Here is a 22924-nt window from a genome sequence, read left to right on the forward strand (position 1 = left end):
GTTTTGCATCTGGTTGAGAGGGCAGAGCAAGGCAGAGGGAGGGACACATTGCTTCCAACCTTCAAGTCTTCTCTAGAACTGTTTCCACAGACACTCGCAGACAAAGGCCTGCAGATTCAGGTGAAGCCGAGGGTCCCCCCTCAGGCCACAGCACACGCAAGTTCTCAGTCACTTTACATGTGTGTGCATCGAGATCATATGCACTCATACATCATGTATTTACTTGCAGGAATGCATGGACTCAACCCAACTAACACATACACAACATCATTGACATTGTCGTTCATAGCCATCCCCACCCATGCATTTATGTGCCATGTACAGCACTGCATCAATGCAGATGGCTCTGAAGATGGTAAGCAAGTTACTGAAATTCCATGGGAGTAACAGTCTCGGTTCTTCTCCACCAAACCCGTCCTCCCTTTCTCACATTTTGCCTGCCAGTAGCTTTGTGCAATGATGGTAAGATATAATTAGTAACAATGGCAAGGCCTGGCAGCCTTTGCTAGGAGGCTGGTAACATTTATTTACAGTGGTACCTCGGATTACAGATGCTTCAGGTTACATACGCTTCAGGTTACACACTCCGCTAACCCAGAAATAGTGCTTCAGGTTAAGAACTTTGCTTCAGGATAAGAACAGAAATCGGGCTCTGGCAGTGCAGCAGCAGCAGGAGGCCCCATTAGCTAAAGTGCTGCTTCAGGTTAAGAACAGTTTCAGGTTAAGAACGGACCTCCGGAACGAATTAAGTACTTAACCCGAGGTACCACTGTACGTACTTTGCTTTCCAACGTTTATGCACTTCTTTTCAAAAATTTATTTACAAATCTCTTAATGCACATTGTAACATGATACATCCTTTGACCAGGGAAATAATCTGAATGATCTGACTGCTCAAACCACAGCCTGTTTTTCCAAGAGCAAAACACAACTGTAACAAAAGATTCCAAGCAAGGCCTCTCCAATACAGTGATTTACAAATAGGGCATATCCCTATAAATACCAGTGGAAGGCCAAAGCAGCAAGTCACTGATGTTCAGCTGTGGACTTTTCAACAAGAAGGGCAGGGGGAGATATTCCAGAATAAACGCCTGAGGTTGAAGATGAAAATACGTTCCGTATGCCCCATTTGTTTAAAAAGAAGACGACTTGTTAAACAGATATTTACCATGTTGCACTACTGGTTCCTTAATGGGCTCCCCAGCCACCAAGACAAAATGGCTCACTTCAGGGTCCTAAAAGGATGAGCAGAAAGCATCCATCAGCAGCATATAAATTACATTTTGAGATTTTGAGATTAGATACCCAAAGCAGGAGCAAATTACAATACAGTAGATCACAAGTGTGGTGTCTCAGCATACCTCCAAGTGTCCCGACTTTCCAGGGACAGTCCCAGAATTATGAAAGCCTTCCAGGTTTCTGATTTGACCCTAGAATGTTGCTGTTTTCCCCACTGCTGCCAAGCTCAGGGAGAAGGATGAGCCAGCACTTGTCCCAAGCGATGACCCATGGCCTCTCCATGTGGGCTGAACAAATGGTTAGTGGGAAGGCGAATAAACACCAAGCAAATCAGGGTGGATGCAGTATAACTGCCCCACAAAAAACCAGAAACAATGCTCAATAAAGACCAGGTACAATCTAACCTCTTGGTAAGTTTTCTGCAAGCAAGTCAGCGTGAAACCCAAATAAGCAGGTCATCTGGAAAGGGCTCTGTGCCTAAAGTGGTATTTGGAGCATCCCCCAGCATAACTGGGCTGAACATCTGTTGGAATAGTTTCCAGAGAGGTAGAAGAAATTGTCACAGCAAAAATAAGTTCTCCAGCTCCTTCTGGTGTGTAGGGCCTCCCACTGGAACTGGCAGAACTTTTTACTGTGCTGTGGCAGTTCTCCTAAGGATAAAAGAGGCATCTTAAGAATCCCACTCCTGTGTTATGGCATGTTGTAGCTTTTAAGGTAAACTACCCTGTCAAAGCAGCATTGTCTCTTCAGCAAAGGCTCATAGGGTCTGGCTGCACTGAAGATAAATTGCTGGATATTATGTAAGAAAAGAATTGCGACAGACCTATTGTAGTCTTAGTATTGCAAAACTGTCTTGAGACATAAGGGTGTAGCCCGTACCGAAAAATAAACAAGACTTTCAAATCATGTCAGGTTCAATTTTTTTAGGAAAAGCACAAAAGCAGAAGTGGCTATATTTTTTAGAAAGCAAATTATAACTTCCTATGATTTTGCTCACAAAATAAACTGCTCTTTCCAACAACCTAGAATATATCCTATTTTTCCAGCCTAGAGACGGTTAAGCATACAAAGAAAAGTCAGATTCAAGGGGCATGCAAAACAAACAAACAAACAATCTTAACTCCTCAACATGAATTATACAATGGTTTGTTCTTGGCTCACTGCTTTGAGATTCGTCTCTTTGCAATTTGGCAGAAGAAGGAGCCAGGTCCCTGCATTTGAGTTGTATGTCTGTCACGGCGTGTGAATGAGGCCAATGGAAACTGCACTCTCCTATATCAGTAATAACTTGAACAGATTGAAGGAGGTGCTTTTGATTCAACTTGAGCAAACACAGGAAGCTACCTTCTATTGTCAGAACACAGGACTGGTTACATCAGTACTGGCTAAACCTTTGGTTCTTCAGATGTTGCTGGACTAAAACTCTCTTAACCCTTCAGCCAAGCTAGCTGGAGCTGGTGGAAATTCAAAGCCAATAACATCCAGAGGGCCATTCTCATGTGCAATGATTTGCAGTGGCTGTCTAGGGTTTCAGACAAGAATCCTTCCCTGTCCCTACCAGGAAGGGGCCAAGGAAAATTCAGCCTCAGTTCTAGGGGATCTGGGGAGCTCTTTTAGTACATAACAAATATACAACATTGTTGCTGCCTCTGTTCCTTGCTCACTGCTCATGAGGTCAATAGAGTCCATTGGGCCAGCACTGGGGCACAAACCTTGTGTAGCTAGCGCCTTGCTTCATGTACAGTGATACGTCTAGGAATAAGCCAGGCAGTTACTATGTGCTCAGCAATTCTCAACCTGTTTTGTAGGGATCAGCCAGGCAATTTCTTTGTCTGGCTGTTCTTTGAAGACCGCTATATCATAACCAGCATGCGAGAGGCTGCCTGGAGAGCTTAGATATAAAAACACAGCCCCTCCTATGCTCCAGTGTAGCTGAACTGAATATCTGAAGAGAAGGGTGGGCAAAGAATGGATCTGTATTATAGAAGTCGTCATCAAGACATTTGTTAGAAGACACACTGCTATTCAGGGCCACCTTGAGTCAGAATGTATCCCAGAATACACCTCATTTCCATTGTAGAGAACACCTGAAAGCACTCGCAAACTGCAATTTAAGTAGCTTGAAGGGTGCGGGGAGTAAAATACAAAGAGTCAGAATAAATGAAGCCGATTGAATCCAGTCCACTTACTCTAGTTCCACAAGAGTCAATGGGCTGTTGCAGAATAAGAGCTTCTCAAGAATTGCAACCAAGCAAAAGACACTTAAACATTTTGTATAGGAAGGGAATGAAGACAGGTTCAGCACTTCTTTTAACAGTTTAATTGGGGGTTCTTGCTAAGGCGGTTTATTTGGGATTCATTCTGACCCAGTCTACTATTGTGAAAAACCTACTGAAAGCATTCTGGGGGTGGGAGTGATGCTTTGGAGCCAGACAGATTAGTTGCAGAATACCTTGTTTTCAAACTGAATACAGTCTCCATCGTCCAGCACAGCAGTGTGGTGCGGTTCTATTTTTTGTTGAGCATCAGAAGGACCTGGAAAATAGTGTTTTTTTCAAGAGAGGATTGTGCTAACATTTCTAAATAGCTACTGGCTAATTCACACTGTTTCTGAAACTTATATGAATAATTAAACCTTTCATGAAAATTTCCAGGCAGATAGCTGATCACAGAATAACTTCATTGCAAGGTAAGACTTACGATGCCCAAGCAGGCAATACTATAACCATTTACCTGATTAAGCCTCACTGAACTTGATGGGTCTTCCCTCCAAGTATAGGATTGTTCTATAAGGGGCATTTTACAGTTCTCCCAGAAATATTTGTTTTCTACTTTGAAATAAATACTTCAGCTGAGACGGCTCAAACAGAGCATGAGACTCTTAATTTCAGGATCATTCGATTTCAGAGTTCGAGCCCCACATGGGGTAAAAGATCCCTGATTGCAGGGGGTTGGCCTAGATGACCCTCACGGTCCCTTCCGACTCTGATTCTGTGAAAGGATATCTAGCATCACTATGGTCCTCTGCAGATCACCGCTTCATTGCCCAACAAACAAAGCTTTCTCCAACCTGACACAACTAAGGCGGCTCATTTGCGCCACGAGGACCCTCAACAAGGGTCAACCACAGATTTATTGTTTATAGATAGGTGGGCTCACAGGCGGAGCAGCAATCTGTAGGAAATACTGTGCAGAGACCATAGTAGGCTTTATAGAGCAACCCAGTGTCATAAACCAATAGGAAGCTACCTGCTAATCTTTAAAAGCTGCAATTTTTACAGAGCAAGCAAATGCTATCTGTTTGACATTTACAACCGTCTGAATACCAGTTCACCCCTAAAAACAGATCGTACTAGCTTTTGAAAATAAAAAATGGTTCTCAAAAACAGAAGCAGTTTCCAGTAATCAAAACAGGGTGGAGACTACAAGCAACTTACCAACATATACATTACCAAAGAGCGTGTAAATAAACGCTGTCCAACCTGAAATGTAAAAGGGCAAAATACTGTCAGATACATAGAAAGTCTAAACATATGGAGGCCTGTATTAGGCCATGCAAAGTTGTAATTTGCAAGGTATAGGTGTGACTCTATCCATGTGTAAAGGTTCCATTTTTTAAACCATATTTTACTTATTTTCAGATGTAACATAACTAATGAAACAACATTATTACCAACCTCCCACACCTCCCCAAAGTAGAGAGAAATTCACTACAGCAAAATACATTGGACTTTCCAATGTATTCATTAACTATTCTGTTTAACAATAGGATAAATAATTAAGTTACTCCATTTCAAGAGGCTTACTGGGAGGCAACTTTTTAAAATATATTTTTTAATTAAATTTTCTATTTTACAATCTCAAATAAACATTTTACAAACTTTAAAATATCCAATGTCTACCCTTCTTCTCTTCCCATGGTTGATTTTACATATCATACATCCCTGCATATTTTACTATAACCATTCAAATCAGTTTTCCACTTTTACATCCATCAAAAATTATTTACTCTGTTGAATTTATCTGAATGCTGCCAGCGTTTTTAGCTGTATATTTCAGCTGAATACTTCAATAAATGTTTTCCAGTCTTCTTTAAATTCATGTTCTTCTTGCTCTCTTATTCTAGGTGTTAAATCTGCAAGTTGTACAGATTCTGTCAACTTAAGTTGCCAATCCTCTTTAGTTGAGGCCTCATTCACTTTCCATTTTTCAGCTAACGAAACACAGGCCGCAGTTGTTGCACACATAAATAACCTTTCCTGACACCTGGGAATTTCAGTATGGGTTATCCCCAACAAAAACAACTCTGGTTGTTTTTTGGAAAGTAGTTTTAAACATTTTTTTCAGTTCATTATAAATCATTTCCCACTATGCTTTTAACTTGCTATACTGGGAGGCAATTTAAGACCTGTATGTCACCTCTAGCCCACCAAGGCCTCTCCAACAGGCTGCTTAGCCTTTTACTACTGTCCATTTATCCTTCAGCTGCAGTTCTGTAAGAAGGAGACACAAAATGGACCTTTTCTTGGGAAAGACATTTAACTGGTGGGGCCAGTCCATTGTTTGGTGGTTTGCTGCTTCATAGCCCAGTTGTAAATGTTTTTTGCTCAGATGGAAATCCTACTTGGTTTGAAGGGAATTGTTTGCTTTAAAAGTACACAATGATGCAGCCACCAGAACGCCAGCTAGATGAAATCCTTATTTGCTAAATCTGACCACCAGCTCTGCTTCTTCCAAGCTCAATGCCTAGCATTTTGACGTGGATGAAAAAAAATATTGCCATGTAACCTGATTAAAACTCTGTTCTCTTTATCCCAGTTGGCACCTATATTGGGTCTGAATTGATTTTACCTATGCACTGCTGCTTTAAATGGCTTTTTTAAACATATAATTGTTTTAAAATTGTTTTTAGATATGCAACTGTTCTACCTGCTTCATAAATGTTTTATTATATTGTCAATTGCTTTGGGATGCCTCATGGGAAACAATTCATAACATAAATAAAGGGCGCTCATCTTTTCGTTCAAACGTTACTGCTCAGTCTGCAACAGCTAGTAAATGTGTTCTTTTAAATGCAGATGCACCTCTGAAATAACCACATGGATTTCAGCCACAGCAATTCTACTTTCAAGGTTATATCCTTCTCATTCTCTGGGCACATATCCCAGAACAAGCAGCAAGCCCCATCATTTCGACATGAAAATCCCAACACATTAAGCTCCAATTAAATGACCACAATTTTTCGCCATATATAGACAGAGATTGGAAGGTAGCCTTAAAATGTCAAATTTTGCAGCTATATAGTTATGCTTAAGACTTCTTCAGAAGTTAAACAGTGGGCCGATAACTGAATTTGTGACATGGATAGATTTTACAGCAGCCATTCCAAACCTGTCCCCTTTATTTCTCTGCTTCTTGGGGTGAGTGGTGTTACTTATATACCTAAAACCTCCCACACAAGCATCCAGAGGCTCAGGGGAACACCAGGATTTGCAGGAGTACAAGAAACAAAACAAAAACATGTTAACACACAAAGGAGGCAAACTCCCTTCCAAAGGCCAAAACACAACTGCATACGTGTGCATGGCCTGCCTGATTCATCCATGTCTGTTGCCATAAAAAATATGTTGGAAGTAGGGCTTGCGTGATAAGTTTCCATTGCCCAGGCTCCTGGCTGTATCTGCTAGGAAGACAATGAGTTTAGGGCAAGGGGAGAAGAAGAGGAGGAGGAGGAGTTTGGATTTGATATCCCTCTTTATCACTACCCTAAGGCATCTCAAAGCGGCTAACAATCTCCTTTCTCTTCCTCCCCCACAACAAACACACTGTGAGGTCAGTGAGGCTGGGAGACTTCAGAGAAGTGTGACTAGCCCAAGGTCACCCAGCAGCTGCATGTGGAGGAGCAGGTAATCGAACCTAGTTCACCAGATTATGAGTCCACCACTCTTAACCACTACACCACACTGGCTCAGAAGGAAGGAAAAGGATTAACAAGATGAGGGGAAGCAGACCCAGCAGATTAGAAGTTGATGGTGAAAAATTATGAAAGCAAAAACTGGGTTAGAAGAAAGTGAACAAACTATGAGCAAGAAGTTTATGCAGCTGAGAGCAAGAAGCAGGAGAGAGAAGGGAAAGGAGGAAGGCTGATGAAAAAACCAAGACATGACTTGAAAGTGAGGCGGAAGGTGAAGAAGCAAATCAGTGAACACAGGATAGGAACAGATGTGGAGAGAGGGGAATTTCATGGTAACTGACACAACAAGAGTATGGGACAGGGAAGGGATGCAAAATGGAGGTACAGCAAGAATGGCAGAGTGGGAGGCCTAGAAAGGTGGAGTTGTCTGCAGCACTAAACCCAATCATTAACCTACATAACGTTTTGTTGCAGGCCCCCCACTTGCCCATCACAGATTCCTAAGGAAGACTGAATTCAGCTAGAAATCTAGCTTGCATTGGAAAACACCAGCTGATCTGATCTGAGATGGCCCACTGGAGCCACAGAATACCAAGCTGGCTTGTTTTCACTGATCATAGTTAAGATTAACCACAGTTGACAGTTTCGGCTGATATGCTAAACTGTGGTAAAACTAAAGCAGAAGCAGAAACTTCTGATCTCTCCTTGTGACTGCACTGAAGAAGAGCAAAGGGAAAGCGTGGGAGCTTAGCAGGGCAGACTTCTTCTAGCACATTAAGGACTATGTTGTCTCTGAAATACAGAATGACACAACCTTCAGTACATGTTTCCTGGATCTAACAACAATTTGCATCCAGGAAACCATGTCCCATTTGTCTTCTCCATTCCAGCAGGTGTCTGTAATGGACACTATATGGTCTCCTCTAAGACCCAGTACTCCTGCTCACCAATGTTGGCCTGGAATCTTTTAGCCTTAGCTATAGCTCTCTCAGGCTATTGATGGTCCATGATGGTTATGCATTCCCTGGACTCCTCTTCTCCCCTTCCATCTTCCCTCAGGGCAACACACATCATCTTAAGCAGGAAGTGGGGGAGGCACTGCTCTCTATAGTTCTCTAGAGCTTCTGCTAATCCCCCGAGGAACTAATGGTTCATTGTTTGCTAATATACAGAATTGTGATCTCTTTATGCTCATCATATACCTCTTCAAAAGAAGCCAGCTCTATAAATACCTAAGAGAGAAGCCTGTAATTCTCCTTCCCTTCTTAAATCTTCAGCAGCCTTTTAGAAGTGTTAAAAATTATTTACTTGAACTCAGGATATAGTTCAAAAGATAGCAAATGAGTATTTATTGATATAGTTATGTGTCAGCTCCTTAACTGTTCAGTGGTTATTAGTATATTGCTTTAAAAGGCCAGAGTTTCAATAAATTTGTTTACATACAAACACAAATGTGCAGAAACAAACATCCGTCTCTCACAGAAATGGCTGAAAAATCTTATGGAGCGAATTTGCAGCTAATTCTTTGCCCATTACCTAAGAGACAAACATGTGTGGCAAATGCCAAGGAATTTTGCAACTCCAGATCCTGAGCTCATTTAATAACAACTATAAAAAAAAAAATACCTTGGCAATCTTTATTCAAATGAGCCTTACCAAAGTCAGGATAGCATATGTAGCAAGATAAGTGTGTGCATAAGTTTTTTGGATCCAAACTCGGATTCTTTGCAACTGAGGCAGAGCATTTACAATACATAAAAATCTTACTGACTGGCCTCAGTATCTAGCCAGCAGCCATCTGTTTTCTGCAAGAACTGGGGCTGAACTACGTATTCATGGGATTGGATCGTCTGCCATTCTGTTTTTAAATGAAATGCAGCCACAAGAGGCTACCAATCTGATTAGAGCAATGGAAATGTGCGTTTTTCATTCTCCCCACCTCACCCCAATTTCCCCAATCAGCTGCCCCTAAAGGATATTGTACTTTTTACCTCACTTGTCAAACCACAGTTTGAGAGTATAATTTAGACTGTAAAAATGGCACAATGGAGAGAAAAGGTAAAAAAAAATCTCCCATTATCCAACTGCTCTAATCAAATTGGAATGTACTAATGGCTGCATTAATAAAAGCAGGTCACAGATTTCCCACATACCAAACACTTTGACCCTAAATCAGTGGAACACATATTTTTTCTACAAGAATGGAAGTGAAGCCATTACCTTGTGAAAGAGCTACTGGGCAATGTGCGTAGTCACAGGCCCAGAGCATTTGCCTATTTCAATATCATCTTATTCACACAGTCCTCCTTTCCTTACATGATTCAAAATGCCCAAAGCAAAGGGTGTTGCTGTCCTTGTTGCCCTGCCTCCCCAGCTTCTGCCCCTGTCATGCGGCCCAGCGGCCCTCTACACATTAGAGGAAATGGTCTGAAATGGGGGGCCTACTCTATGTCTGGAGGCTCCCTGCACAATTCAGAAACCAGAAACCACACAGGGAGAGCAGGCTGCTGGCTTCAGATCTCACCGCTGCTGGAAATGTGACAGGGAGGGCGGGGCCAGCAGCTGCATCCCATGGAGGGCATGAGATGGTGACCACGTGATGGAAAAATGACTGAACAGGGCTTATGGATATTCCTGGAGGGAAGCCATACGCACCAGCACAACAGACGTCTGTGTGCACAACAGAGATTTCTCTCCTGTCCTCTTCAGTCCCCGCACCCAACCTCCAAATTGGCTCCAGAGGGTTGGGGATGATCAAAAGCAGATTTTAAAAGTGCGCAGAGGGAGGCGAGAGACCAGAGGCCCTGCTGCACCAGTGAGATTACAGCACTGTAGCTATTAAGTCTTTCAAGTGTGACTATGTACCTATTGGGACGCGGGTGGAGCTGTGGGTTAAACCACAGAGCCTAGGACATGCCGATTAGAAGGTCGGCGGTTCGAATCCCCATGACGGGGTGAGCTCCCGTTGCTCAGTCCCTGTTCCTGCCAACCTAGCAGTTCGAAAGCACATCAAAGTCCAAGTAGATAAATAGGTACTGCTCTGGCGGGAAGGTAAACGGCGTTTCCGTGCACTGCTCTGGTTCGCCAGAAGCGGCTTAGTCATGCTGGCCACATGGCCCAGAAGCTGTATGCCGCCTCCCTCGGCCAATAAAGATGAGCGCTGCAACCCCAGAGTCGGCCATGACTGGACCTAATTGTCAGGGGTCCCTTTCCCTTTATGTACCTATTGGGCCATACCTCTGATGTGACTTGGCAATCCATGTGGAAAAAAGGTGATATGCACAGAACAGACCTTCAGATATTTCGCCGCACACAACCAAAAATGGGAATGGAAGTTAAGCCCACGCTAAGAAGGAAGATGAAGATGAAGGAAATGTTTCCTACCTTTGGGAACAGCCTGGGTGTGTTTCGCTCCTTTGTCTAACTTGAAATCCAGATACAGCGTCGGAGTGCGGGTATACACCTTAGACTGAACAACAACAAGGAAAATTTACATCTCAGGAGGAGGAAAATGGGCTGGCAGCATAAAACACATCAGAACAAAGAGGGAGTTCACCAGCAGTGCATTTCAATGGAGGACAACTTCATGATGACTAAACACTACCTCTAGAACAGTAGCAATCCTATACATGCCTCCTCAGAAATAACTGTCTGCCACTGAGTTAATTTAATGCAAGGGCCTGTAGATTGTACATATTTATATATATTTTAGGCTGCACTCTTCAAACAATTATAATCTGTGTCAGCACAACTATTCAAAAGAATATTTGAGAGGCTCTTTTGAGGCTAGCCACAAACCCTAAAGAAATTGCATGGAGTCAGAACAAACAAATGGTAAGGAAGTAAATTCAAAAAAGGGATGGATATTTACATTCAAGAACTGGAAAGAAGGCAGAGGAGCTTTTGTGGGAGGGTGAAAGGCTAACTCAACTCTGAATAAGGAGACCTCCTGCTGGCCTCAGTTCTGAAATTCAAAATTCCCACTCCCACCCCGAATCCAAGGAGGTAGTATAGAAAAGTGTAATGTATGAGCAAGATTCACAGCCTCCCATTCAACTAGACACCATATTCAGACAGTTGCCTTAAAAAATATTGTCTCCAGGGGAGACAAAAATTGCATGAGCAAGGCCTCCAAATGCTCGTGTGTTATTTTCCCCACATGGTTCAACAACAAGATGTTTGAATCCCGAAATGCATAGCCCTTGCATATGTGGTGGGCAGATCGGAAATAGTGCAGGCTGCCTGTGACTTTCAAAGTTGTGTAGAAGACAGAATTTCAACTTGCCATTGCAAGCTAAGCTTGCTAAAATTCCCTCTTCTAAACTTCTATGAAAAGAACAGGAGGCCTCTCTTCTTTAGTAATAAATAATAAGAAGAATAAGAATAATTTGTTATTTATACTTTGCCCATCTGGCTGGGTTTCCCCAGCCACTCTGGGCGGCTCCCAACAGAATATTAAAAACACGATAAAATATCAAACATTAAAAACTTCCCTAAACAGGGCTGCCTTAGATGTCTTCTAAAAGTCAGGTTGTTGTTTATTTCCTTAACATCGGATGGGAGGGCGTTCCACAGGGCAGGCACCACTACTGAGAAGGCCCTCTGCCTGGTTCCCTGTAACCTCACATCTCGCCAGAAGGCCCTCAACGCTGGACCTCAGTGCCTAGGTATAATGATGGGGGTGGAGACGCTCCTTCAGGTATACTGGACTGAGGCCGTTTAGGGCTTTAAAGGTCAGCACCAACACTTTGAATTGTGCTCGGAAACGTAGTGGGAGACAATGTAGGTCTTTCAACATCTGTGGCTACCTTGCCTGTATTTAACCTAGAACTGTGGCCCTCCAGATGTGGCTGAACTTCAACTCCCATCAGACTCAGCCAACAAGGGCAACCATCAGGGCTGATGGGAGCTGGAGTCCAACTACATTGGGATGGCCACAGATTTTCCATCGCTGACCTAGAAGCTGAGAAGCCAAGTACTGTGAAGTCTCAAGGAAATGCTGAAGAATCGTAAAGCAGAGAAAGAGTCTTTATATGGATAAGTAGCACTGATTAAACCATTTTTAGGATGGGTGGGTGCAGTTCTGCACCATACACGTTTGTACTTGAGCAGACTTTATCGTACCATCTTATTACTCCTATTGGAACAGGTTCAGGTATGAACATTTCTCTTGGTCCATATGACAAATATGGCATTTTCTCCTGACTGTTCTCTTTCTGATAAAGATCTGCAGGATTTAGAGAGCACTCCGTTTAGTTCTCCTGCAGATATGTTTTTAAAGATTTGCTTTGCTGTCAAGCTTGTGGCTTAATGAAGAGAGACTTCTAAACAGAGAAGGGGGAAATAAAGGAATACTCAGTGTGATAGCTCTGAAAAAAAGCAAAAGCCATCCTACGGATTATTAGGAAAGAGACTGAAAATAGAATTGCCAGCATTTTGAATGTGGCCTAAAGTTCAGGTCACTATCTCAAAAAGGACATTGAAGAGCTGGAAAACTAGAACTGGAAGAGAGCAACCAACTTAATTGGGGAATATACAAAAGGAAGTACTTTTTCACCCAAATTATAGAATTGGCTGCCATAAAATGCAATGATAGTCAATAGTTTGCCTAATCCAGTTTTAAACTTGTCAAACTCATGAAAGATAAATAAACTAATGGCTACTAACCCCAACATAACTGCAGAACCAATAAGCAATGCAATTAATTTTAACATTTTAAAATATTATGTAGAAATATTATACTTTTGTGTGTGCAAGTCAGTCCTATGGGGCATGTCTGGAGAAAATGAATTTCCTCTAAACAAATTTAATCGGCAAAGTGAGCACAAAGCTATTTCTTTCTCTGTCTTTGCCAGTGTTTTAGTAACCTAATCCTCCAAACCCACACAGACTCCATGGGGCTCAGCAGGGATATTAGGGATTAATTTAGCAAAGAGAGTAACCTCTCACCCCTGGAGGTGTCCCTTTCGGGTAAGACCTGCATTGCAATCACGGACTAATGCAAGAGGTCTTCAGACATTGTGGTCAGCATTTTTTAAATGAGACACGAGAACGGGAGGTATAGTCCAACACGATGTAAACAAAATCTAGAAATCTCTCTGCGCTACAATCATCTTTACAACTCATAATTTCCATGTAATCCATACTACCATGGTGTGCCTGATACCAACAGTCGTTTCTTATATGAAAAGAATGTAAGATCAGCCCTGCTAGGGCACACTTAAGGTCTTTCTAGCCAGTTCTCCCAGTGGTCAACCTGTTGCCTACAGGAAGCCCACAAGGAAATGAGAGCAAAAGACCTCTCCTGCTTGTTGTCCTCAGCAATTGGATTTCAAAGACATTCCACCTCCAGTTCTGGAGCTAATACAGCTATCTTGGCTAGTAGCCACCAATAGCCTTATTCCGCATGAATCTGTCTACAATCCTTTTAATGTTGTCCAAGCTGGCTGCCATCATTACATCTTGTGGCAGCATAGTTTAGGTATGTGCTGTGTGAAGTCCTTCCTCTTATCTATACCGAATCTCCCAACTAACAACTTTATTGGATGCCCCAATTCTGGGCTTACGAGAGAGGAAGAACATCCTCTCGCAATCCTCTTTGCTACATTTTCCCAATGAATATCCTACATTGCCATCACTCAGATGCCAGGGATATTGATTATAAGAATTAGTAAAAGCCCTTTATAACTCCGTGCACAGACATGCCCTAAAGGCATCAGATGAAATGTAATGAAACGCATTCTCCAACGGTGCTTGCTTCCAATTATTTTACAAGATGCCCCAAGACCTTTCCTGCTTGTTGAACCTGCCCTGTGAACCTATACTAAACAACAGTTCATACAACCTAAATCCATGTTGCCTTCTTGTTAGAAAAAGGAATGGCTATTCTTAAAATAAGGAACAGGAAAACCAGTTCCCCTCAAACATGAAATTTCAAGCAGCGGTGTCTTGTACCGGAGTCAATGTACAAACTGCAATCTTTGGTCAGGAAATGAATCAGAAGTGGAAATGCATCACGTTGAATTTTTAAAACGGTGCCTTCCGGAAGGCAAAAAGAGGCATTAAATCAAAAATGCCTTTTAAAACAGCACTGCAAAGTACTTATGGAAAGATTTGAAGCCACATGTTGAAAGAATTTATGACTACTTTGGTATGCAAACCCCACTTTGGCTCATCTTGCGTACATTTTTTTCAGGTTATCCGTGGTAATAAGGCACCAGCATTAAAATGGTTCAACAAAGCATCTTCAACACGCAGAAAGAGAATTTACGACCGATCTGAAGGTGGTGGGTTTTTCTGTCTGTTATACCTGCACTAGAAAGGGCAGCAACTTCCCCTTGGTATGGTCACGATTTCATTAGGCCATACAGCTTACATGTGGCATTGATTTGCCTTCGTAATGAATAGCACGTTTGCTAATAAAAACAATGAGAGGAATGCTAGAAGGTGATAAAAAACATGCAATTGGAAAAGCTTCAGAAGTCATCCCTTGAGTTTGCAAACAACATTTACTGTAACTGCAGGCATTATCTTCATTTTTAAATGCGGGATATATGCATATGGTTAGAACTTGTTGCATAGCAGTAGCTGGGCAATGAGCCATGCTTACTAATATTACTCAGTCTGTATTCACAGACTTATAGAAGGGACCCCAAGGCGCATCTAGTCCAGCCCCCTACAATGCAAAAATTACAGCTAAAGAATTCCACACAAGTCTAAGTAGGTATTATAATGAAAACGAGTAACTCAAAATATCACCCTGTGATGATCCTAAACTTATTTGCTGCTATATTCAGTGTTGACATTTGTGCAGAGGGGGTTTGTGCCGGTGGCAATGCGGTGATGAAGCTTCTGACGTTAATTGGCTGAACTGATGAGACAATGTGAAATGTCTTCCATTGGTGAAGCACTAGAAACTGGAGTAATGAGCAGCAGCTCTTTCACAATGGAAGCAGCTTCTAAAATCACTGTTAAAGGTGGAAAGCGAAGTAGAGATTCTTTCATTCCTCCGTCAGAGCTAATGTGTAAAGATAGACCATGATGCCTACCTTATGCCCCCAGTTTATCTGCCATCAGAGTATAGTATTTCTGCCATGCCAAATCCTATCTGTCAACGCTGTGTTGGCAGAGTTTTGGGTATATCCTATCCCAAGCACTTACATCATGCCTGCACAACTGGCTAACCCACCAAGCCAAACACAGCCCATCATTTATAATTGTGGCTCAGCAATGGCTTGATGAGCCTTTTTTAGCTTATCTGTTTGAGACTATAAAATACAACTAATAACAACAAACCCCACATGGCTCATGGATTGTGTTCAGTCTGATGGTTCCCAAAATTGAGCACAATTTGGGACGCAGGTGGCGCTGTGGGTTAAAGCCTCAGCGCCTAGGACTTGCCGATCGAAAGGTCGGCGGTTTGAATCCCTGCGGCAGGGTGCGCTCCCGCTGCTCGGTCCCAGCGCCTGCCAACCTAGCAGTTCGAAAGCACCTCCAGGTGCAAGTAGATAAATAGGGACCGCTTACCAGGGGGAAGGTAAACGGCGTTTCCGTGTGCGGCTCCGGCTCGCCAGAGCAGCGATGTCACGCTGGCCACGTGACCCGGAAGTGTCTCCGGACAGCGCTGGCCCCTGGCCTCTTAAGTGAGATGGGCGCACAACCCCAGAGTCTGTCAAGACTGGCCCGTACGGGCAGGGGTACCTTTACCTTTACCTAATTAGTTGTTGTGGCAACAATGCTTTCAGTATGGGCTCATTAAACACATGGAAAATGCTACAAACAGTATTTAAGATGCACAAAGTGGATTAAGTATTTCCTTTATGGGAAATACTTACAAATACTGATCTAGGACCCAGGAACTTACAAATACTGATCTAATACAGTGGCACCTCTGGTTACGAACTTAATTCGTTCTGGAGGTCCGTTCTTAATCTGAAATTGTTCTTAACCTGAGGTTAAGCTAATGAGGCCTCCCGCTGCCACCATGCTGCTGGTGTGCAATTTCTGTTCTCATCCTGAGGTAAAGTTCTTAACCCAAGGTACTACTTTCAGGTTAGCTGAGTCTGTAACCCGAAGTGTTTGTAACCTGAGGTCCCACTGTATAGTAAAATGAAGTTTGCTAGAGTGATCGTTTTTTCTAAAGTCCAACTTTAAACATACTTTTTTCTATAGTGTAGAATATTATTTTCCAGGCAACTCAGGATTAACTGAGCAACAGTCAAGTACTCACCCAGGGGCTCTCTATTTTAATTGGCTTCTCACCCAGTTCACCCAGCTACAGTAGCTATTCCCAGAATTCATTGCTGCTGGACATGCCCATGAGCATCTAAAGCCAAGTGCTGACATCCTAGGTGGTCATGCTGAGTCTGCAGAAATTTTCACCCAAGTAGGCATCCGCCACCCCTCTGCATCTGAAACTTTGCACCAAACTTCTGATCAACTGACTCCACCCAGAAGTAGGGCATCATCCAGCTGTCAAACTGCCAATGGTAGGTTGCAAATAGGATGCAGATTGTTTTAGTGCTTTAGGTTTGCAAATAGCCAAAGCTTTCATTTCCTCATGAAACTTTTTCGAGTTCTTCCACCTGGAAGACTTTCAGCAATTGTTTAAGGAATGAAAAATGCAGTGCAGGTAATAAATGTAAAAACAGAGTAATGTGTCTCTCTGGTATAGCGTGTCTACATAAATTATTTTAATGCACCACAGAATGTGTGTATTTTCTTCATCTTGCCAGGTAATATCAGACTGATAAATCAGCTATGCTCTTTCTAGACGTACCAGACTAGGCTTTTGAAAATTGTGGTCCAGGAGGAATCTGGCCCGACGGGTGCATTTTACACAGCTTCAGCCACAGAAATAGAGCATCACCTAAGAAGCTGTGCTGTTAACTGTTGGGGACAACCTTGGCCAACCTCTTCAGATATGAGGCTGAATTATTGGGAAATAAAAATTATACAGGCTCTGGAGTGGGAGGCTGATTAAAAAAGGATGCCTTGTGGGAGGAGAAACCAGATTATACATTATTGTTTTATTTGTACCCTGCCCATCTGACTGGGTTGCCATTTACAAACACATAATAATACATTAAAAACTTCCCTATACGGGTCTGCCTTCAGGTGTCTTCTCAAGGTTGTATAGTTACAACCTTGGCTTCTGAAGAGATGGCATTCCGCAGAGTAGACCCTCTGCCTGCTTCCCTGTAACCTCACTTCTCACAGTGGGGGAACTGCCAGTTCCATGACGAAAGGTTTTAAGGATACAGAAAAACATAGGTCTACTGGGCCGGACCATTGACTCTAGGTTGGTGGTTCTCCAGGGTTTCAAGACAGGGAAAGTTAGCAATCCTAACCTGAAGTGCCGGTCATTGAGCAAAGCAGATGGCCCTTCCCCATATTGAATCTCCCACTCTAGCCTTGCTTTGACATTGTTCTTCCTAGAATTCTCACCAAATGCCACAACTGAAATGAGAAATAAGGCTGAGCAGCCTCTAAGCTAACAGTGGGCTATGGAGGAATGCCTGGGCAAGACAGCCCATCTGCTACTCTGCTTCTGCACAGGCAAGGGCTCAGTTAATAAAACAAAGAAGTGGAATGTAGAGGCAGAGCCCAGAGGTCAGGGGTCAGCTCCGAAAGTGTGGGCTGGGCTTAAGTGTTCTGTGTGGGGCAGCTGGAACTGGCTGAGCAAGCTGTGCGGCTTGTTTTCCCTCTGTAACCTTTCCTGATTGGAAGTGGCTGTTGGTTCACTGCAAGAACAAAGGCGTCCGGCTTCCTTTGCGAGCCACATTCCAGTATATCACCAAGGCATGCCTCGACAGTATATAGGATGAGACTCGCTCACTTATTTTATGTGCTTCTAGATGGGCCACAGCAAGGCAGCTTGTTAAAAAGAAGGGGGGGAAACCCAATAAAATGCTTGCTTAAAATACCAAGATTACGACCCTTGAGACTCAACCTCCTCCGACAAGGCCCCAGCTCCTTTTCTCCCTTGCCGTAAGAACAAACCACGGCTTGACTATACAGGCACTGCTTCCTGAAAGTGAGATGCTATTAATAATAATTCATACATCTCACAGCATCTCACTGACAGTAAAAACACTTTCCAGAAAGGAAAAGGGATGATATCCCATACAATTACATCCTCTTAAAACTAAAGGCTCAGTCATTCAGATCCCTACAAATGGCAGATGTAGCACGGCTGGCCTGCTTGTTTTCCACTTGTCTGACCCTGAGGGGTTACATAATTAACTAGCTGAAACATGTAACTTCAGTGAATTGGAATTTTAAGCATATGACAGGTTGAGGGGGAACATGCAGCCAGAAAACATTTGCTAGAGACACTGACGGTGCCTGTAGTCTCCACCCCCTTCGTTCTGCCCAGACACTGTGGTCCAGCTCCGAGGGCCTTCTAGCGGTTCCCTCACTGCGAGAAGTGAGGTAACTGGGAACCAGGCAGTGGGACTTCTCAGTAGTGGTGCTCGCCCTGTGGAACACCCTCCCATCAGATGTCAAGGAAATAAACAACTACCCGACTTTTAGAAGACATCTAAGGCAGCCCTGTTTAGGGAAGTTTTAAATGTTTGATGTTTTATTGTGTTTTTAATATTCTGTTGGGAGCCGCCCAGAGTGGCTGGGGAAACCCAGCCAGGCAGGCAGGGTATAAATAATAAATTTATTATTATTATTATCTAGCATAAGTCTTGGATAGCCACCCCCAACCTGGTGCTCTCCTGAGGTCATTGGACTCCAACTCCCATCACCCCAAGCCATACTGGCTAGGACTGATGGGCCTTGTAGTCGAAAATGTCATTTGGTTGGGGAAGGTTGAACAGTACACATCTTTTTGTGGCAGTAGGGCTCCATTGAAGGAGCACCGTGTGGGAACTGCCTTCAAATCGCAGTGTGGCTTTCTTTCCAGCCAGCGGCTCTGTTCAGGAGGAGAAGGGAGAGCACAGCTTCCTCCATCACTGAGCTGGCTGCAGGCCTTTCATGCAAACAAATCTAAGCGCATAGGTCACAGAGTTTCTTTGCAAGCAGATCCTTTTGTATATAAGGGCTCTTTCCATTCCACTTTTTCCTTGCCAACAGATACGCTTTCCAAGGAAATACAGTAGTGTGGACTCCTTCCCCAATAGCATGTGGACTACGTAAACACAAGGAGTACACAGTAACTTGCCCCGTAATTTTACTGCACCTTATCAGAGAAGGAAAAGTCACTCACAAACACCCTCATTTTGCCCTGCAGTGGCTTTACCTCCCCCTCCCCCCTCCTGAAGGTATAGTTAAGACAAGGGACTCACTTTTTAAAAGGCTGCAGGTTGTGCTAAGCCATAAGATAACTATCAGAACTGTTCACAGTTTTTTTTAAAAGAGGCCTCTTTTCACTAGTTTGTCAGCAAATGTGTTTACCTTTACGCCCAGTGCCTCTCCTGAAATGACGGACACACTCACGCCGTTCTGCGAAGGCTTGGGGACTTCTTCCTTTTTGAGTTCTTGGTACTGGGGTTCAATCATTTTCTCAGAGCTTCTCAGGTTGACCCAAAGCTGCAGGCCGTGGGCTGGCTCCTCAGTGCATGGCATCTCTGCATGGAGAATGCCACGGCCGGCTGTCATCCACTATATGCCAAAAGGTAAAGGAGCAGGTAAGAGAATTGAAACATTTTGCTTTGCAGAAGCTGAAGTGAAGCATAAACTCAGTTCCTAGTCCCATCCCACCAAATTGCACACACGATCTAGTGTTGTGCTCAAAGCTGGCAACCCCACCTCGCATTATTTAGCCAAAGCGCAACAAGATGCAAAAATACAGGTCTAATAATTTGTTATGCTATTAGCTAAAAATAATCCATGAGTTTTAAACACTTAGGAAACAAAAAGTTTCATGGCGGATTGTGGTATGATGGGAATTGACCCAGAATGTAAATATCCTAGGGCTTCAATAATCCTATGCACGCTTACCTGGGAGTAAGGCCCCATTGAACTTCATGGGGCGTATGTCTAAATCAAGGTTTCCCAAGCTTGGGTCTCTAGCTCTTTTGTGGACTACAATTCCCATCATCCCTAGCTAGCAGGACCAGTGGTGAGGGATGGTGGGAATCGTAGTCCAAAAACAGCTGGAGTCAAGTTTGGGAAACCCTGGTCTAAATAGACATGTAGGGTTGCATTAAAGGTCTTTAGAATGTTGTATTAGAATGAATTGGATTTGGAAGCTTTAACATCATCTGTAACAGGAACAGGCTAACCTGTGACCCCCCCCCCCCAGATGTTGCTGAACTCCAACCCTAACCAGACTTCTCCAATGACCAAGGATGATGGGGGGGGGGGGCGGTTTGTCACAGGTTAACTACCCCTGTCTACAATTATCGGTCTTCACTCTTTTCAGATCTAGGTTCCATCTTCAATCCCAAAGTGAAGCCACTTTAATTCTTTTTCTAGTTAGGATGACCAAATGCAGGGGAAGGCAGAGCTCCTATCTGGAGAAGTTTATACAGAAGAGGATGTTTAGGCCGGGTAGGAAAAACCGCATCTCACAAAACTCCCTCTTCTGCAAACAATTCAAGGCAGGGGAGCTCTCCTCTCCTCCCGGATACCTAAATAGCTCCCCAACCTCATCTCTTTCAAACAAACTTAACGGAGTGGTGGTACCACCACTGTAACCCACCTCAAATTGGGATGCAGGGAATCCTGAAGTCCAATGGTTTGCCCCAAGGGAGGATCCTGTGACACTCCAGATGTTGTTGTACCACAAACTCCCATCGTCCCTGACCCACTGGCCATGGGGGGCTGCTGGCAATCCGGGTCCCAACAAAATCTGGAGGAGTGGAGAGGTCACAGGCTCCTCATTACAGAAATCAGTGTACAGTGGTACCTCGGGTTAAGTACTTAATTCGTTCCGGAGGTCCATTCTTAACCTGAAGCAGCACTTTAGCTAATGGGGCCTCCTGCTGCAGCTGCGCTGTCGGCGCGTGATTTCTGTTCTCATCCTGAAGCTAAGTTCTTAACCCGAGGTAATATTTCTGGGTTAGCAGAGTCAGTAACCTGAAGCGTATGTAACCTGAAGCGTATGTAACCCGAGGTACCACTGTACTAGGAAGACGACAGAGCGGGGGGAAATACATTGCAAAACATCTAGTCTTCAAAACCAATTTCAAAGTGAAAGGGCAAGACAGGGCAACCTCTGTTCTCATCACTTCACCTTACCTGCAAATCTCCTGGATTCAGTCTACCTGCGTGGCCACAGAAGTCCTCATGGGCCATGGAGCCGCCTGCCAGTAAGTATGTTACCTGAGAAAGAGAAGATTTAGAGCATCAGGGAAGCCCAAGCTCACAGCAGGTTTTATGGCCTCATCTGACAATCATGAAGGCATTTGTTCCAACGGAGTTTGTAGTCTGAAGCCCAGTGAACTGTAATCTAAATGACATTGTTATTTTCCAAACATGGAACAAAGCCATATGAGACTTACAATAACATTTCCAGTAAAAATACAGCTTAAAATAAGCAAGCAAAAACAACAACAACAAACCCATAGAGCAAATAAATATTGGGTATAATTCAGCCAGTTAACATTTTATAATCTTATTGATTTAAACAGGAGTTAGACAGACTGTTAATGTTTTCCCACTGAAATCAATGGCACTACACTGTACTGTATTGATCCCCATGGTATCTCGTGGTACCCCAAAGACAGAGACATTCTGTTTTTCATTTAAACTAGACATGGTAGAATGATATCCTGCATACTTATTGTACAAACTAAAAGCAACACTGGAAGAGGGGGAGGCATAGATGAGGGGAACTGAAAGCCAATAAAATGAATGTACTTTAAGGGACAAATCATATTGCTAGTGAAAGAATGAACTGGGAAAATAGGTGTGATTTTCCCATAAATATTTAGTTGGACTGTATTCCTACACAGTCACATTGGTGAAATCCCAATAAATTCCTGGGTGGTTTTGTGTTGTTGTTTTTTACTTTTGTGTACCTATAAAGGTATTCCCTATTACCCACTGGATTTGATAATGCATTCGCTTAAAAAGCCGGTGATCTTTAAAGAGATTTTCCCTGCAAGTCTCGTGTTCACTAAGAAATCATTTTGCCCTGCACAAACTCATCCTTGCCTCTACTGCTGCTGAGCAGAGCCGCCTGCTGGCGGGATGTAAGAAATGTTCCACAATCTGTTACAGCAAAAGCATTAAGAAGAGTCTGGCATAACCTTAAAGATGAGCAAGTCTTTTTGTAGCATAGCCTTTTTCAGACTCCGGATCACACAGTCAGGCCATAGTAGAACTGCTAAGTCTTTAAGGTACTGTAAGAGGTTTGGTGGGTTTTTTTGGTAATTCTAGAATTTTTACAGATATTTGAAAGATTTATACACTGCTATTCAGGGAAACCTCACTAAGCGCTGTACATAATAACGTTCGCAACAGGAGGCATCCATTAAAACTGTAGAATAAGACAGCAAAGACACGGGCTGTATACACACCATGTATTTAAAGCACAAGAATCCTGGCAAATGTTTGCGAAGGGTTTTGGGAATAGTAGTTCTGTGAAGGGTAAACTACAGTTCCCAGGAGTCTTACGGGGGAGCCATGTGCTTGAAATGTAGGACGTTAAATGTATTTTACCGATTTTCCACTGTAATTAAAAAGAAAAAAAGACCGTAAACAGGAATACAGTCTGCCATAATTGCATGTGCATTTGTGGGAGAGGCCACTCAACAGAAAAGGCATAAAAGGGTGCAGCGTTTGTATGAAATTGCTTGCCAGACGAAGCTTTCA

At 43.2% G+C, this 22924-nt stretch overlaps 1 protein-coding gene across 2 annotated transcripts in view; it reads right to left on the minus strand.

Annotated features, from left to right (window-relative positions):
- The window catches only part of PIR (pirin), a 28360-nt gene that overhangs the window by 1170 nt on the left and 4266 nt on the right, over positions 1–22924 (minus strand). For both annotated transcript variants that reach the window (XM_083734588.1, XM_083734587.1), the window contains exons 4-9: positions 21347–21430; positions 19559–19765; positions 10538–10622; positions 4677–4721; positions 3692–3774; positions 1169–1235 (exon numbers count right to left, since the gene is read on the minus strand). In XM_083734588.1, the coding sequence (XP_083590714.1) occupies positions 1169–1235; positions 3692–3774; positions 4677–4721; positions 10538–10622; positions 19559–19765; positions 21347–21430 (571 nt within the window). The remainder of the gene's footprint in view (positions 1–1168; positions 1236–3691; positions 3775–4676; positions 4722–10537; positions 10623–19558; positions 19766–21346; positions 21431–22924) is intronic.

Source organism: Podarcis gaigeae (assembly GCF_964106915.1).
Source record: "Podarcis gaigeae genome assembly, chromosome: 4".
In the NCBI taxonomy this organism is placed as follows: domain Eukaryota; kingdom Metazoa; phylum Chordata; class Lepidosauria; order Squamata; family Lacertidae; genus Podarcis; species Podarcis gaigeae.